We start from the raw sequence: 18,408 nt of genomic DNA on the forward strand, positions 1-18,408 counted from the left end.
TTTATGAACTTGTGTTCTGTTCCCACACACAGTGACAAGGCGTGCAGAACAAATCTGTCTGCTTCTTGATCACTGTAATCGGTTCCTATTACATTCTAACTCCAAACATTTAATTGGCAGGAAATGTGTTGTGGACCCATCTCCCTCCCTCCCTCTCTCCATAGTGTTGAAGCTGGGTCCAGAGGCCTTTAAGTTTGACAGTGGTCTGGAAGCAGTGGCGGTGCGTCAGAATGAGAAATACTACATCCTGAGGCCAGAGGTCATCGAGACCTACTGGTACATGTGGAGGTTCACCCATGACCCCAAGTACAGGCAGTGGGGCTGGGAGGCAGCACAGGTGAGCCACTGGAAAATCACTCACTAGTATTACTACTACCACATGTGACCTCCCGGCTTGATCCAGTCTTATGTAGCAAAATTTGAAATTGTGTTTTTTACATTGAATAAAAGTAGAGACTCAGAGTTAGAAAATTAAATATCATACACTACAGTTGAGGAACACTGGGAAAGTAATTCTGCTTTGGAAGTTGATAAACTTGTAACCTCAATTTTGAGTAAATGGCCTTGAATATTTTGGTACACCTACTGGAGTGCTCTTCTTTGTCTTCACCCATTCAGAATCATTCACATCCTCTTAAGCCTTATCCCCACCCATCTCTTCAAGGATTCAGTGACATCATGAACATTCTATTGTCGTCCGACATCAAACTTGTCGTTATGAAAAAGTATGAACACAGAAACTACTTGCTGCATGACATCAGCAGCCTGGTGGTCCAAAAGAGCATAACTAGTGTATTTTAACACCAATAAACCCACCTAAAAATGAATTTAGTATACTGTACCAGACAAAAGTTTGTACACACCTAAAAGTCAGGCAAAACATAAAACCTCAACATACAAGTGTAAGTAAAAACAAATGTAAATAAGTTAGAAATTGTGCTACTACTGCATAAACACGTCTCGTAAAAGTAATTATGTTTTTGTTTAGTTAGCTTTTGGAAATTGTAGAAATAAAATATTTTCCTTCAGAAGTTCCAGCTAGGCAGGCTAACGTTAGTTAGCTAATTTAATTTGCTAGCTATCATACAGTAGGCATATTAATAATTATATAGTTAATATAAGTACTTTAGACATGCAATCATAATTGACTGTAGAGCATATAAAGCACCCACAAGCTACCAGTGGCTGAAAACACAATCGTCGCGGAACGAGTGACGAATTTACGGCACTTGCCCTGCAAGTGTATACTCGTCAGACGTCATGATACGTCATCAGAAGTGTCCACTTAATTTAAGGGCTGAGGGGATGGGGTGTGTCTTTTAAGTGTTTGGAATGTAGCCAGTGTCACCAGCAAAGCACCCCCCACAACATCACACCTCCCCCGTGCTTTACGGTGGGAACCACACATGCGGAAATCATCTGTTCACCTACTCTGCATCTCACAAAGACACAGCGATTGGAACCAAAAATCTCAATTTTGAACTCAGACCAAAGGACAGATTTCCACCGGTCTAATGTCCATTGCTCGTGTTTCTTGGCCCAAGCAAGTCTCTTCTTCTTATTGGTGTCCTTTAGTAGTTGTTTCTTTGCAGCAATTCGACCATAAAGGCGTGATTCACGCGGTCTCCTCTGAACAGTTGATGTTGAGATGTGTCTGTTGCTTGAACTCTGAAGCATTTATTTGGGCTGCAATTTCTGAGAATGGTAACTCTAATGAACTTATCCTCTGCAGCAGAGGTAACACTGGGTCTTCCATTCCTGTGGCGGTCCTCATGAGAGCCAGTTTCATCATAGCACTTGATAGTTTTTGCGACTGCACTTGAAGGAACTTTCAAAGTTCTTTAAATTTTCCAGATTGACTGACGTTCATGTCTTAAAGTAATGATGGACTGTCGTTTCTCTTTGCTTATTTGAGCTGTTCTTGACATAATATGGACTTGGTCTTTTACCAAATAAGGCTATCTTCTGTATACCAACCCTATCTTGTCACAACACAACTGATTGGCTCAAATGCATTAAGAAGGAAAGATATTCCCCAAATGAACTTTTAACAAGGCACACCTGTTAATTGAAATGCATTCCAGGTGACTACCTCATGAAGCTGGTTGAGTGTGCAAAGCTGTCATCAAGGCAAAGGGTGGCTACTTTGAAGAATCTCAAATCTATTTTGATTTGTTTACACTTTTTTAGGTTATTACATTATTTCATAGTTTTGATGTCTTAACTATTATTCTACAATGTAGAAAATAGTTTTAAAAAATAAGAAAAACCCTTGAATGAGTAGGTTTGTACGAACTTTTGACTGGTACTGGATTTCAGCTTACGGTTGTGAGTGTGACGGAATAAAAGCGGGGCGTTCATATGTAGAATATTAGAACTTGGACACTGTCTCATTGGCCTAGCGTTATATCCTAACTTGACTTTGGTGCAGGTCATGTTCCTTCACATTACCATCTCAGGTAAACACATACTATATCAAATAAAATCAAAGTTAACTTGTCACATGCTCAGGATACAGAAGATGTAGTTAAATGGTTACTTGCACAGTGGAGTCTTTTGTTTAGAGATGTAGCTAGCTAGCTATCTAGCTAAACCATAATCCAAACTCATAACGTTACTACCCTGCATGAATCTGCAGGTAGCTAACCCACCAGGTTCGATGTTAGCTAGCTAGCTAACATTAGGCTATAAATAGCAATGCAAATGGCTCTGAGATTCAAATAATATTACTACACAGATTATACACGTGACATTAGCTAGCGAGCCAGCCAGCTAAAGTTAGCTAGCGAGCCAGCAGGCTAAGCAGAAACTTAGTCAAGCTAGCTACATTTTCAGATATTCTGTCTTACCCGTTACCACTGCCAGAAGAGGACTGGCCACCCCTCATAGCCTCATATTCCTCTCTAGGTTTCTTCCTAGGTTCTGGCCTTTCTAGGGAGTTTTTCCTAGCCACCGTGCTTCTACACCTGCATTGCTTGCTGTTTGGGGTTTTAGGCTGGGTTTCTGTACAGCACTTTGAGATATCAGCTGATGTAAGAAGGGCTTTATAAATACATTTGATTTGATTCCGCTGCTCTATGTTCGCTACATACTTCAGTCTGAGACTGCCATCGTTGAAGTTGTTTGTGGGGATGTCAAAATTAGGGGTGTTATCAGCAATTGGATCATCTCTAACCAATCAGAGTATCAAAGAAAATGCTGCTTTACCCATGTGTGTTCTGGCTCTGGCCCAACCCATTGGTTTCTGGGACCAATCATAATGGTTAGAATGTGTTTGTGTTCTAGAACTTGTCGGGGAGATACTCAGATCCAGACTAATTGCTGAGAAGAAACTAACGTCCGTGGGCCTGGCGTAACGTTTGGCCGGAGCAAGAGTTTGGGTAGCCAGGCAACTTCTCTGCACCAGTGTAGATCTGAAAGAATTGGATAAGTGTATCGACCCATTGCAACTGTAAAAGGAGAGCGGATCAGTGTGTGAACACACAACAGACTAATCCTACTTGAGGAAGGAGTATTTACTGTTCTCATATTTTTCTCTCTCCCGTTATCATCTTTTTGTCATATCTGTTCCCCACTGAGGCTTTTATTTTCAAAGGTCAGATTGAAACACTTCTGCCTCCTTTCTCTCAATCCTCCTCTCAACCACTTTCACTCTGCTCTCTCGTTCTCTCTTTCTCTGGCTTCCCTCCACTCCCCATCTCCTCCTCCTTGCCACCACTCACCCATCTCATCTATCTCCCTCTTTTCTTCTATCCCTCTTTCTTCCCTTCTCCTTATATCTCCTCCTTTTCCTCCTTTCTCTATCTATTCCTGTGTGTGGAGTGTGTGCGCTGCCCTCTGGCTTTTGGTAATGTTGGTGCTCTTGAGAGCTGAGAGCTGTTGTGGGTCTGAATGCAGCCTCCCTCAGCCTGAGTGATTGAGTGGATATGGAGGGAGTACACTTCTTAATTCTTCCACTACTGCTCCTCTGCACCACACAGCCCTCTTCCTTCCCTCTCCTCCTCTCTCTTACTCTTTCATTTTCACTTGCTCTCATTTTCTATTTGCTCTGTCTCTCTTATTCCTTCATCTTCTTTCTCTCTTTTGAACAGAAACTTGGCTTTGCTTTTCTCTGTGTCTATGGCACTCTCCCTCGCTCTCTGTTGCTTTCACCCTCTGTCATGCCCCTTTCTCTCCTTCTCTACCTCTCATAAAAAGCACCAGACAGGTTCTACACAGATTCTGATCTCCCATCAGCTCATGTTTGATCACACACACACACATTTTCCGTAAGTACATGGAGTAGAAAACATGGGCATGCCCCCTGGGATTTTTTTTTTTTCAGAATGAACTCTATTTTGGTGGCCCCTCCTAGTACCTTCTAATGCCTTGATTCCATCCAAAATACACAGTTAAATTATTGAATACTTTACCTTCCAGATTGGTAATATTGCGTAGAAAGACATGACTTAAAATGACTGAAAATGTATGAGTTCAGTGTTTTATTTTTGCATATTGTCATTGCATAGCCCTATATAATTAGGACTATTTTCTAAGTAAGAAACTTTTTTAACATTAAACCTCTCTTCTAAAGTCATATTTTACAGTTTTGCTGCAAGATATAAATTGCCACTTTGATGTTCAAATTTGTTTGTTTGTTATTCAAATTATGCTCTGTGGACTCTTGGGGTAAAGAAACCAATGTGTCGTTTTGTAATTTGGGTGAACTATCCCTTTAACAGTTTGGCCTGTCAATCAATTACTGTGGGTAGGGTTGTCAGGGGAGGGGGCAGGATGTTTGTGAGTCACAGAGTTGTTAGGGTTTCAGACCTGTCAATCAAACACTGTGGGTGGGAATTTGAAGGAAGGCAGTAGATTAGTAATCTAGTCAGAAAAATGAGTCTTATCTACTAGCGGTGTAACGGTGCAGGTATTTGTACCAAACTGTTTGGTATGGGGACCTCGGTTCGGTCCGCACTGTGAAAAAAACACTACACCTACATGCTATGTCTACGCTGCCTTATAGGCCTATGCCTCTGGAGTAAATCTGAGATTTAAAAAATATATATAATTCTGCCTATTCCGTTATTAAAACAACTTGAGCCTATGCGCATGTTGTAATCAAAATTCGAATCTTATTGGGTGCATTTCAAACTGTCCTTTTGTGTGGCGCAACCGGGAACTAGTTCTGTACGATGGCGAGTGGTGGATAAACCAGAATTGGAGGATCCTCCATCATTGTTTAAATCTCCAGTTTGGGAACATTTTGTCTTCCCACTAGATTACAACGGCGATGGACAGAGTTGTGGATAAAACGGTAACATTATGTCGTCACACTCAACGAGAATAACCTATGCAGCTGCAACACCTCAAATATTTTGACACATTTACACTAACATCACCCCAGTATACTGGAGCAAGACGGAAACGCAAAGAAACAGCACCACAACATCGCCTCTCCTCTGCATTCAAGCAGCCTTAGGCAACTGATTCTAACCAGGGCAAAGAAATTACAAAAGTAATAGGTAGGCTATGTTTATACAGTGCCTTGCGAATGTATTCGGCCCCCTTGAACTTTGCGACCTTTTGCCACATTTCAGGCTTCAAACATGAAGATATAAAACTGTATTTTTTTGTGAAGAATCAACAACAAGTGGAACACAATCATGAAGTGGAACGACATTTATTGGATATTTCAAACTTTTTTAACAAATCAAAAACTGAAAAATTGGGCATGCAAAATTATTCAGCCCCCTTAAGTTAATACTTTGTAGCGCCACCTTTTGCTGCGATTACAGCTGTAAGTCGCTTGGGGTATGTCTCTATCAGTTTTGCACATCGAGAGACTGAACTTTTTTCCCATTCCATCCTTCCAAAACAGCTCGAGCTCAGTGAGGTTGGATGGAGAGCATTTGTGAACAACAGTTTTCAGTTCTTTCCACAGATTCTCGGTTGGATTCAGGTCTGGACTTTGACTTGGCCATTCTAACACCTGGATATGTTTATTTTTGAACCATTCCATTGTAGATTTTGCTTTATGTTTTGGATCATTGTCTTGTTGGAAGACAAATCTCCGTCCCAGTCTCAGGTCTTTTGCAGACTCCATCAGGTTTTCTTCCAGAATGGTCCTGTATTTGGCTCCATCCATCTTCCCATCAATTTGAACCATCTTCCCTGTCCCTGCTGAAGAAAAGCAGGCCCAAACCATGACGCTGCCACCACCATGTTTGACAGTGGGGATGGTGTATTCAGGGTGATGAGCTGTGTTGCTTTTACGCCAAACATAACGTTTTGCATTGTTGCCAAAAAGTTCAATTTTGGTTTAATCTGACCAGAGCACCTTCTTCCACATGTTTGGTGTGTCTCCCAGGTGGCTTGTGGCAAACTTTAAATGACACTTTTTATGGATATCTTTAAGAAATGGCTTTCTTCTTGTCACTCTTCCATAAAGGCCAGATTTGTGCAATATACGACTGATTGTTGTCCTATGGACAGAGTCTCCCACCTCAGCTGTAGATCTCTGCAGTTCATCCAGAGTGATCATGGGCCTCTTGGCTGCATCTCTGATCAGTCTTCTCCTTGTATGAGCTGAAAGTTTAGAGGGACGGCCAGGTCTTGGTAGATTTGCAGTGGTCTGATACTCCTTCCATTTCAATATTATCGCTTGCACAGTGCTCCTTGGGATGTTTAAAGCTTGGGAAATCTTTTTGTATCCAAATCCGGCTTTAAACTTCTTCACAACAGTATCTCGGACCTGCCTGGTGTGTTCCTTGTTCTTCATGATGCTCTCTGCGCCTTTAACGGACCTCTGAGACTATCACAGTGCAGGTGCATTTATACGGAGATTTGATTACACACAGGTGGATTGTATTTATCCTCATTAGTCATTTAGGTCAACATTGGATCATTCAGAGATCCTCACTGAACTTCTGGAGAGAGTTTGCTGCACTGAAAGTAAAGGGGTTGAATAATTTTGCACGCCCAATTTTTCAGTTTTTGATTTGTTAAAAAAGTTTGAAATATCCAATAAATGTCGTTCCACTTCATGATTGTGTCCCACTTGTTGTTGATTCTTCACAAAAAAAATACAGTTTTATATGTTTATGTTTGAAGCCTGAAATGTGGCAAAAGGTCGCAAAGTTCAAGGGGGCCGAATACTTTCGCAAGGCGCTGTATATACAGTACCAATCAAAAGTTTGGACACACTTACTCATTCAAGGGTTTTTCTTTATTTGTACTATTTTTTACATTGTAGAATAATAGTGAAGACATCAAAACTATGAAATAACACACATGGAGTCATGTAGTAACCAAAAAAGTATATTTATATATTTTGATTCTTCGAAATAGCCACCCTTTGCCTTAATGACAGCTTTGCACACTCTTGGTATTCTCTCAACCAGCTTCACCTGGAATGCTTTTCCAACAGTCTTGAAGGAGTTCCCACATATTCTAAGCACTTGTCTGCTTTTCCTTCACTCTGCGGTCCATCTCAATTGGGTTGAGGTTGGGTGATTGTGGAGGTCGGATATATATATATATATTAGTCAGCAGCAGGTCACAGTGAAATATCAGGCACTGAGCAGGCTGTTTCTGAGTGGGTGGGGAGGGTGAGGGCCGGAGAGTGAGTAGTGGGGAGGGCCGGAGTGGTTGGGTTTATGTTGAGTGCACTGGTTGAGAAAGCTCTGCAGGGGGCTGCTGAGTCTCGTGAGTGAGAGGAGAGAGCAGCACAAGCACACATCGTGACAACTTTTTACCAGTTGTAGGTATGCTATTTAGATTGTCAATATAGAGACATCTATTTCCAACCATTTTTCTATAAAACATATTAACGCATTAGAACTGATGCGCATCAAGAAATGATGGAGACAAAGCACTGGAAACCCACTTTAGGCACACTCGAGCACTTTAGATATATTTGCTTGGGGGTGGTTTAAAGTAAATGGTATTCTAATGTCGACTTTGATTATGGAAAACCATATCAAGCAAAGGGTTTTACTCATGCTCAGTTCTTGGGTCTTGAGCTCTGCGTGAGGGGAAATTTGAAATGGAAAGTTATGGATATCCCTCGTCTGCTTCTGTTATGCGAGGAAAGTCCACAAGGAAACTGACATTAAGTGTGGAGAATGATACATTTGCATCTGTTGGCTATCAAATATCCTATTCATTTCTATGCCATTGTAGGCTTCTGTAGCCTACCATTTGACACAATAAATATGTTGAAATGACAATATCGCTGGAGTCGTTGCAAATCAGTTTGTGCCACTTATGTAGGCTACCTGGAGCTGGCAAATGAATTTAATAAATAACTTCTGTTTATTGTTGTTGAAGCCTTGTCTTATTATACTATTACTAATGGCCATTTTTAGTTAATTAAATTGGAAGTTATCAATTGTGATCATGGTCATACAGCTCTATCACAAATGTATCATTCTCCACATTTAATGTCAGTTTCGTTGTGGACTTTTCCCTGAAATGAGATGTCGGCCTATCAGGGGCCATTTAAGCTACCTGCATGTAGCTCAGAAAAAGTTTAATTACAATCATAAACCCAGATTTTAGTCAGTAGCCTATGCCTTTTGAAATGACAAGTCAATCTTGCAAATAGGCAATTTATGGTTTGTAGTCTTAAAACGTCTTATGGCTGGGGGCAGTATTGAGTAGCTTGGATGAATAAGGTGCCCAGAGTAAACTGCCTGCTACTCAATCCCAGTTGCTAATATATGCATATTATTAGTATATTTGGATAGAAAACACTCTGAAGTTTCTAAAACTGTTTGAATGATGTCTGTGTGTATAACAGAACTCATATGGCAGGCAAAAACCTGAGAAAAAAATCCAACCAGGAAGTGGGAAATCTGAGGTTGGTTGATATTCAGCTCATTCCCTATTGAAGATACAGTGGGATATTGGCAATGTTGCACTTCCTAAGGCTTCCACTAGATGTCAACCGTCTTTAGAAACTTGTTTGAGGCTTCTACTGTAAAGGAGGGGCTCATATGGGCTCTTGAGTCAGTGGTCTGGCAGAGTGCCACAAACTCGTGACACTCGTTCACGTGAGAGGTAGCAGACAAAGGAATTATCCGGTTGGAACATTATTGAAGATTTATGTTAAAAACATCCTAAAGATTAATTCTATATTCTATTCTATTCTATATCGTTTGATATGTTTGTAAAGGACTGTAATGGAACTTTTAGACATTTCGTCTGCTCCTAGTGAACACACTTTGTGAGATTGGATTTGTTTACAAAACGCGATAACAAAAGTAGCTATTTGGACATAAATGATGAACATTATCGAACAAAACAAACATTTATTGTGGAACTGGGATTCCTGGGAGTGCATTCTGATGAAGATCATCAAAGGTAAGTGGATATTTATAATGCTTTTTCTGACTTCTGTTGACTGCACAATATGGCGGATATCTTTTTGGCTTGTAGGGTCTCTGAGCACCGTACTCAGATTATTGCATGGTTTGCTTTTTCCGTAAATCTTTTTTGAAATCTGACACAGCGGTTGCATTAAGGAAAAGTTTATCTAAAGTTCCATGTATAACACTTGTATTTTCATCAACATTTATAATGAGTATTTCTGTGAATTGACGTGGCTCTGTTTTTGGAACTACTGAACATAACGCGCCAATGTATACAGAGATTATTTGATATAAATATGAACTTTATCGAACAAAACATACGTGTATTGTGTAACATGAAGTCATATGATTGTCATCTGATGAAGATCATCAAAGGTTAGTGATTAATTCTATCTCTATTTCTGATTTTTGTGACTCCACTCTTTGGCTGGAAAAAAGGCTGTGTTTTTCTGTGACTTGGCTCTGACCTAACATAATCATTTGGTGCTTTCGCTGTAAGGCCTGTTTGAAATCGGACACTGTGGTGGGATTAACAACAAGATTACCTTTAAAATGGTATAAAATACTTGTATGTTTGAGGAATTTTAATTATGAGATTTGTAGTGGAAATTTCCTGTATTTACCAAATCATGAGAGTAAACCACACACAAGTCAGAGTTATCATAAAGTCCATCTTTAATTATATGAGCTCCATCACAACCCTGTGACTCTCAGATCAATTCAGTGTCTATAAATTAATTCTCTGAGAGTGCTTACAAAACAGTTCTTAGTATCATTTATAGCCAAGACACCCATCTCAACTCACATGATGAATAACAGATCTTAGGAACATTACAAAGGAAGACTTTACTTGAGAGAGGAGTATTCCATAGCCAGACAGCATTAGCTATACATTATTGTTCAGTTTGCTCTCCTAAAACGAGGTTCTACTTCTCGTTCTTGGTACAACATAGTACCAAGACATTAGGATATATATCAATTGTCATTTTAGACACTCCCATCCTGGACAAGCTCACGGAGACACAGTGACTGGCACACAGACACAGTGGAGCCAAGAGATAATTGGTTCCCCCTCAATCATCCCTTCACATGGTTTAAAAGATATGTTTACATATGAAGACAAGCTTGACCTCTCCCCTTTCTACGGCCCAAGTAACTGACCCCATGACAGAGAAAGGATAACTGCAAATGGCCACCACTATAGTACAACAAGATACATTCTATATGAGAAGTAACTCACAAGCATATAATGACAATAAAACATCTTATCTATGTTACCCAACTATTCTGATTCATCCCAAACAGATTTCTGTTGTTTGAATTTGGCGCCCTGCACTTTCACTGGCTGTTGTCATATCGATCCCGTTAACGGGATCTCAGCCCTATGAAGTTTTTAATATCTGGCACATAATAACAGCACAATTGCCAGAAAGTAGGCTAACATTTGTCAATGTTTCTTAAACAGAGATTTCGAGATTCTCTGTCCAACTTTAATCACTCATCTAATCACAAATATCCTATCGGATTTATTTATAGTTATGCAAATGCACAAACATTTTATTTATAATCATTTGAGAGTTTAATAAGGGCAAATATATATTTTCTCTTGCTACATATTCAAATTCCTTTAACCAGTGGTGTATTGTATTTAGAAAAAATACTTTTTGCTACTACTTATGTAGTTTTTGGGGGGTATCTGTACCTTACTATGTATATTTTTTTACAATCTTTACTTTTACTTCACTATATTCCTAAAGAAAATAATGTACATTTTACTCCATGCATTTTCCCTGGCACCTAAAAGTACTCGCTACATTTTGAATGCTTAGCAGGACATGAAAATGGTCCAATTCACACTTATCAAGAGAACATCCCTGGTCATCCCTACTGCCTCTGATCGGGCAGACTCACTAAACACGCATGCTTCATTTGTGAATGATGTCTGAGTGCTGGAGTGTGCCTCTGGCTTTCTGTAAATACAATAAAAACAAGAAAATGGTGCCATCTGGTTTGCTTAATATAAGGAATTTGATATGATTTGTACTTTTACTTTTGATACTTAAGTATATTTAAAACCAATACTTTTAGACTTTTACTCGGTGACTCACTTTTACTTAAGTAATTTTCTATTAAGGTATCTTTACTTTTACTCAAGAGTGACAATTGGGTACTTTTTTTCACCACTGCCTTTAACCTCACTTTAAGCTTGCAATAATTCATATTTTGATGGAAATACGAAATTTGCTTCAAAGTCATTACAAACTACGTTGATATTCCCTCGATAATGTTATGGAAAAATGGTTTATTGAATAAATGTGGCAACTGCTTGCTTGCTGCGCACCCCCAAAAATTGGGCTAGTTTTCAAGCTTTGTGGGCAGGTTTTGAATGGTCATTGGACTAGAAATTTCAGCTAGACATGGCAACCCTGCTGAGAAGTCACTTTAGCAGTCACTGGCAAGTTTCAACATGGGCTTTGAATCTTAGGAAAATAAAAACAAGATGTTTGGACATAACTAGATTTATCAATAGCAAAGGGATATAGGAGATTGACATTATTCAGTCATTTTGACACCTTTTGTAAACTGGTCAGCACTTGCTGTTCGGTCATCAATCAAACCACAGTAAATAGCCGATGCGCCCCGGCTCCGCAGCTGGCTATAGCATAAGCCTATAGAACATACGAAAGAAAATAAATGAATGTGCCACAAAACGATAATTATGTTGATTTCATCTCATCTTTACCACTTACATGGAATGTGTAAATTCACTCACAGGAGACGATGAAGAAGCATCATGCTCACCTTCTTCTGTGAAAATAAATTTGACTGCAGCCAACCACAGAGCACAAAAATAAGAGGTACCGGGCGGGGGGACAGACAGCAGACTGACAAACCAGCAGTGTTTCCTTGTCATCTCTCACTTTGTGTCTGACCGGCTGTCTTATCAAATTAAAAGTGTATTTGTCACATGCACCGAATACAACAAGTGTAGACCTTACAGTGAAATGCTTACTTACAAGCCCTTAACCAACAATGCAGCTTTAAGAAACATAAGCTTTAAGTAAAAAATAGATAAGTAAAAAATGTTTTTTTTTAAAGTAACAAATGATTAAAGAGCAGCAGTAAAATAACAGTAGCGGGGCTATATTCTGGGGGTACAGAGTCAATGTGCGGGGGCACCGGTTAGTTGAGTTATGTACATGTAGGTAAAGTTAGTGACTGACTATGCTTAGATAGTGACTATGCTTAGATAATAAATTGAGAGTCGCAGCAGTGTAAAAGAGGGGGGCAATGCAAATAGTCTGGGTAGCCATTTGATTAGCTCTTCAGGAGTCCTATGGCCAGGAGTCCTATTTTTGGTGATGTGGACACCAAGAAACTTGAAGCTCTCAACCTGCTCCACTACAGCCCTGTCAATGAGAATGGGGGCATGCTCTGTCCTCCTTTTCCTGTAGTTTACATCTAATCATCTCATCTCAGCTCTCAACCTGCTCCACTACAGCCCTGTCAATGAGAATGGGGGCATGCTCTGTCCTCCTTTTCCTGTAGTTTACATCTAATCATCTCATCTAATCATAATCATCTCATCTCCTTTGTTTTGATCACGTTGAGGGAGAGGTTGTTATCCTGGCACCACACGGCCAGGTCTCTGACCTCCTCCCTATAGGCTGTTTCGTTGTTGATGATCAGGCCTACCACTGTTGTGTTATCGGCAAACTTGATGATGGTGTTGGAGTCGTACCTAGCCATGCAGTCATGAGTGAACAGGGAGTACAGGAGGGGACTGAGCACGCACCCCTGAGGGGCCCCCGTGTTGAGGATCAGTGTGGCGGATGTGTTGTTACCTACCCTTACTACCTGGGGGTGGCCCATCAGGAAGTCCAGGATCCAGTTGCAGAGGGAGGTGTTTAGTCTCAGGGTCCATAGCAATCGCCGATCGCTGCAGCTGTACATAGTCGATCGGTATATAGCCCACCCAATTTACCTACCTCATCCCCATACTGTTTTTATTTTATTTACTTTTCTGCTCTTTTGCACACCAGTATCTCTACCTGCACATGTTCATCTGATCATTTATCACTCCAGTGTTAATCTGCTAAATTGTAATTATTCACTCCTATGGCCTATTTATTGCCTACCTCCTCATGCCTTTTGCACACAATGTATATAGATTATTTTTTTTCAACTATATTATTGACTTGTTTATTGTTTACTCCATGTGTAACTCTGTGTTGTTGTCTGTTCACACTGCTATGCTTTATCTTGGCCAGGTCGCAGTTGCAAATGAGAACTAAAAATAAATAAAAAATGATCACTAGAAGATGCATATTGTTCGTTCTAGCGGGAGACAGCAATGTGGACTTTTCTGACTCACGAATTAAACCGTGAATCGTAAATGAAAAGAAGCCTAGTTCATTTATGAAATGAAAAAAGTAGCCGGATGACAATTAGTCTGTTATTGGCTGTTTAGCCGACAGACAGCGCTCATGGAAAACACTGACGCACGCTCATACACACATACTGTTTTACCTTAGGCACTGGGTAGTAGCTCCTGGGCACCTTACCTTTCTAATTCCTAAACTTGACCATTAGTGAAATAAAATCTTAGATCAGTGTCTAGGGGCTCCTTCATCGAACTTCATCTGAGTGTGTGTGAGTCATGTATTTTGAAGTTAGTTGTGCCCAGCTGTTGTAGTGCATAGCCCTCAGAAATGAGCCCAGCAGAGAGAAGCTGTGTACATACACACACACACAAAACGATATGCATAATCATGGTAGCAATTATTATGGAAAAAAAGGTTAGAATAAAGGTGGACACAACCGTTCACCTGACACAATCCTAACATTACACTGTTGATTGGGTGTGCATTTTACATTTACGGTACTTTTCACCCCATTTGTTGATAATGAAATCTGTAAATACTCTGGATACATTCGTAAAATGATAGGGGCAGGTGAAACATTTTTTATTTACATTTTTATTTCACCTTTATTCAATTTAACACGGTAGGCCAGTTCAGAACAAGTTCTCATTTACAACTGCGACCTGGCCAAGATAAAGCAAAGCAGTGCGACACAAACAACAACACGGGGGTTACACATTAACAAACGTACAGTCAATAACACAATAGAAAAATCTATGTACAGTGTGTGCAAATGTAGAAGAGTAAGGAGGTAATGCAATAAATAGGCCATAGAGGTGAAATAATTACAATTTAGCATTATCACTGGAGTGATAAATGTGCAGATGATGATGTGCAAGTAGAAATGCTGGGGTGCAAAAGAACAAGAGGATAAGTAACAATATGGGGATGAGGTAGTTGGGTGTGCTATTTACAGATTGGCTGTGTACAGGTACAGTGATCAGTAAGGTGCTCTGAAAGCTGATGCTTAAAATTAGAGAGGGAAATATAAGACTCCATAATTTGCAAATAAATTCATTAAAAATGTGATTTTCTGGATTTTTTTTCACTCATTTTGTCTGTCATAGTTGAAGTGTACCTATGATGAAAATGACAGGCCTCATCTTTTTAAGTGGGAGAACTTGCACAATTGGTGGCTGACTAAATACTTTTTTGCCCCACTGTATATGGGGCTTTGGTGGCAAAACGGATGGCACTGTGATAGACTACATCCATTTTGCTGAGTAGAGTGTTGGAGGCTATATTAGAATTACATCGCCGAATTCAAGGATCGGTAGGATAGTCAGTTTTGCAGCATGAGTGAAGGAGGCTTTGTTGCGAAATTCGGAAGCCGATTCTAGATTTAATTTTGGATTGGAGATGCTTAATGTGAGTCTGGAAGGAGAGTTCACAGTCTAGACACCTAGGTATTTGTAGTGTCCACATATTCTAAATCAGAACCGTCCAGAGTAGTGATGCTAGTCGGGCAGGAGGGTGCGGGCAGCAATCGGTTGAAGAGCATGCACTTAATTTTACTAGCATTTAAAAGCAGGAGGAGGCCACGGAAGGAGTGTTGTAGGGCATTGAAGCTCGTTTGGAGGTTTGTTAGCACAGTGTCCAAAGAAGTGCCAAATGTATACAGAATGGTGTCATCTGCGTAGAGGTGGATCAGAGAATCACCAGCAGGAAGAGCGACATCATTGATATATACAGAGAAAAGAGTCGGCCCGAGAATTGAACGCTGTGGCACCCCCATAGAGACTGCCAGAGGTACGGACAACAGGCCCTCCGATTTGACACACTGAACTCTATCTGAGAAGTAGTTGGTGAACCAGGCGAGGCAGTCATTTGAGAAGCCAAGGCTATTGAGTCTGCCGATAAGAATGCGGTGATTGACCGCCTTGGCCAGGTTGATGAAGACTGCTGCACAGTACTCTTTTATCGATGGTGGTTATGATATCGTTTAGGACCTTGAGCTTGGTTGAGGTGCACACATGACCAGCTCGGAAACCAGATTGCATAGTGGAGAAGGTACGGGTGCATTCGAAATGGTCGGTGATCTGTTTGTTAACTTGCCTTTCCAAGATTGTAGAAAGGCAGGGCAGGATGGATATAGATTCTTAACAGTTTGGGTCTAGAGTGTCTCCCCCTTTGAAGAGGGGGATGACCGTGACAGCTTTCCAATCTTTGGGGATCTCAGACGATAGGAAAGAGAGGTTGAATAGGCCAGTAATAGGGGTTTCAACAATTTCGGTGGATAATTTTAGAAAGAGAAGGTCCAGATTGTCTAGCCCAGGTGATTTGTAGGAGTCCAGATTTTGCTGCTCTTTCAGAACATCAGCTGTCTGGATTTGGGTGAAGGAGAAGCAGGGGTGGGACTTGGGCATGTTGCTACAGGGGGTGCTGAGATTTTGGCCGGGGTAGGGGTAGCCAGGTGGAAAGCATGGCCAGCCGTAGAAAAATGCTTATTGAAATGATCGATTATCGTAGATTTATCGGTGGTGAAAGTGTTTCCTATCTTCAGTGCAGTGGGCAGCTGGGAGGAGGTGTTCTTATTCTCCATGGACTTTAGTGTCCCAAAACTTTATGGAATTAGTGCTACAGGATCCAAATTTCTGTTTGAAAAATCTATCCTTAGCTTTCCTAACTGACTGAGTATATTGGTTCCTGACTTCTCTGAAAAGTTGCATATCGCGGGGACTATTCGATGCTAATGCAGAACGCCACAGGATGTTTTTGTGCTGATCAAGGGCAGTCAAGCCTGGGTTGAACCAAGGCTATATCTGCTCTTAGTTCTACATGTTTTGAATGGGGCATGCTTATTTAAGATGGTGAGGAAAGCACTTTTAAAGTGCAACCAGGCATCCTCTACTGACGGGATGAGGTCAATATCCTTCCAGGATACCCGGGCCAGGTCGATTAGAAAGGCCTGCTCGCTGAAATGTTTTAGGGAGCATTTGACAGTGATGAGGGGTGGTCGTTTCACTGCGGACCCATAGCGGATACAGGCAAAGAGGCAGTGATCGCTGAGATCCTGGTTGAAGACAGCAGAGGCATATTTAGTGGGCAAGTTGGTCAGGATGATGTCTAAGAGGGTGCCCATGGTTACGGATTTAGCGTTGTACCTGGTAGGTTCCTTGATAATTTGTGTGAGATTGAGGGCATCTAGCTTAGATTGTAGGACGGCTGGGGTGTTAAACATGTCCCAGTTTAGGTCACTTAACAGTATGAACTCTGAAGATAGATGGGGGCAATCAATTCACATATGGTGTCTAGGGCACAGCTGGGGGCTGAAGGGGGTCTATAACAAGCGGCAATGGTGAGAGACTTGTTTCTGGAAAGGTGGATTTTTAAAAGTAGAAGCTCCAGCCTCAATAGCTAAGGCATATTGAGGCTGGAGGCTCTACAGTGAAATAAGACAATCACTAACCAAAACAGCAATAGACATGGCATATTGGCATTAGGGAGAGGCATATGTAAAGGTTCTGAGCTTGCGGTGGGAATCCGGAGATATGGTAGAGAAAAAGCAGTCCGATATGCTCTGGGTTTATATCGCGCTGTGCAGACTGGCAGGAATTGACCGGGCTGAGGCTGGCTGATGTCCGAGTTAACGGTGTAGAACGCTAGCTAGTTAGCTGGCTAGCTTCTGATGGGGGTTCCGGTTCTAAAGTGTAGAAAATAGCAGAGCCGTACCACATTGGGTGAGGCGTGTTGCAGGAGAGTTTGTTCAGTCCGTAGAAGGAAATTGAGATTAAAAATATATAGGAAGAAAACGATATATACACGGGATGGGACAAGACAAAACAGACGTCCGACTGCTACGCCATCTTGGAACGTAAGACAGAGTTTGAGTCAGTGGGCTAACTGGTGTCTCCAAGTGGCCACACACCTCTCCAAAGTGGGCACAGTTCCTAAGTAATTTCATTGCACTTGTATAACTCAAAGAAGAGTACAATCTTTGTGTTTTCACAAGGCAATTCAGAGAAATTGTAATTTTGGTGCCCATAGAAAGGAGTCAACAGTGCTTGCTTGTATGACATCAAAGCGGTATTTATTATAATAAATCTAAATACATAATCATCTTAATTTACAGCATTTCCCGCACTCAGACAACAAAATATGTGCAAATGTTGCCCAATTAGCTGCAGGGAAGGGGGCAACTTCTTGTCATGTGCGGTGCTCAAGTTCAGAACGTTTGTCAGTCAAAACCCATACAGCGCGGTGAAGCACAGAGCCTGATGTAATTTATAGCATGTTACTGTAACCCATCAATAGGTTAGAGTGTAAAGGGCTAATGTATGGTGATTAACAGTGCTGCTCTCTGTCTCCCCCTCCAGGCTATAGATAAGTACTGCAGGGTCAGCGGGGGGTTCTCCGGGGTCAAGGATGTCTACTCGTCCAACCCAACCTACGACGACGTTCAGCAGAGCTTCTTCCTGGCCGAGACGCTCAAGTAAGTCCTCAGCCATTTTGAATCAAGACTGCACACCCAATAGCTCTCGGGTTGGCCAGCCCCTGTTCTAGGGTGATATTACACTGGTTGTTGTTTTAGGCTGAGGTGAGGTGGAGTGGATGGGGCAGCTCCCCTGTGTCCTGTTCATTCACTTCCAATTAGTTTGAGATGGGGATGTCCTGGCCTGGCAGCCCCTGGA

The 18,408-nt window shown here is 41.2% G+C and overlaps 1 protein-coding gene across 2 annotated transcripts in view; it reads left to right on the forward strand.

Annotated features, from left to right (window-relative positions):
* LOC112225470 (mannosyl-oligosaccharide 1,2-alpha-mannosidase IB) overlaps window positions 1-18,408 on the forward strand; it is a 151,576-nt gene that overhangs the window by 130,574 nt on the left and 2,594 nt on the right. For both annotated transcript variants that reach the window (XM_024389452.2, XM_024389453.2), the window contains 2 exons: window positions 165-337; window positions 18,094-18,209. In XM_024389452.2, the coding sequence (XP_024245220.1) occupies window positions 165-337; window positions 18,094-18,209 (289 nt within the window). The remainder of the gene's footprint in view (window positions 1-164; window positions 338-18,093; window positions 18,210-18,408) is intronic.

The sequence above is a fragment of the Oncorhynchus tshawytscha genome, linkage group LG26, assembly GCF_018296145.1.
Source record: "Oncorhynchus tshawytscha isolate Ot180627B linkage group LG26, Otsh_v2.0, whole genome shotgun sequence".
Classification (NCBI taxonomy): domain Eukaryota; kingdom Metazoa; phylum Chordata; class Actinopteri; order Salmoniformes; family Salmonidae; genus Oncorhynchus; species Oncorhynchus tshawytscha.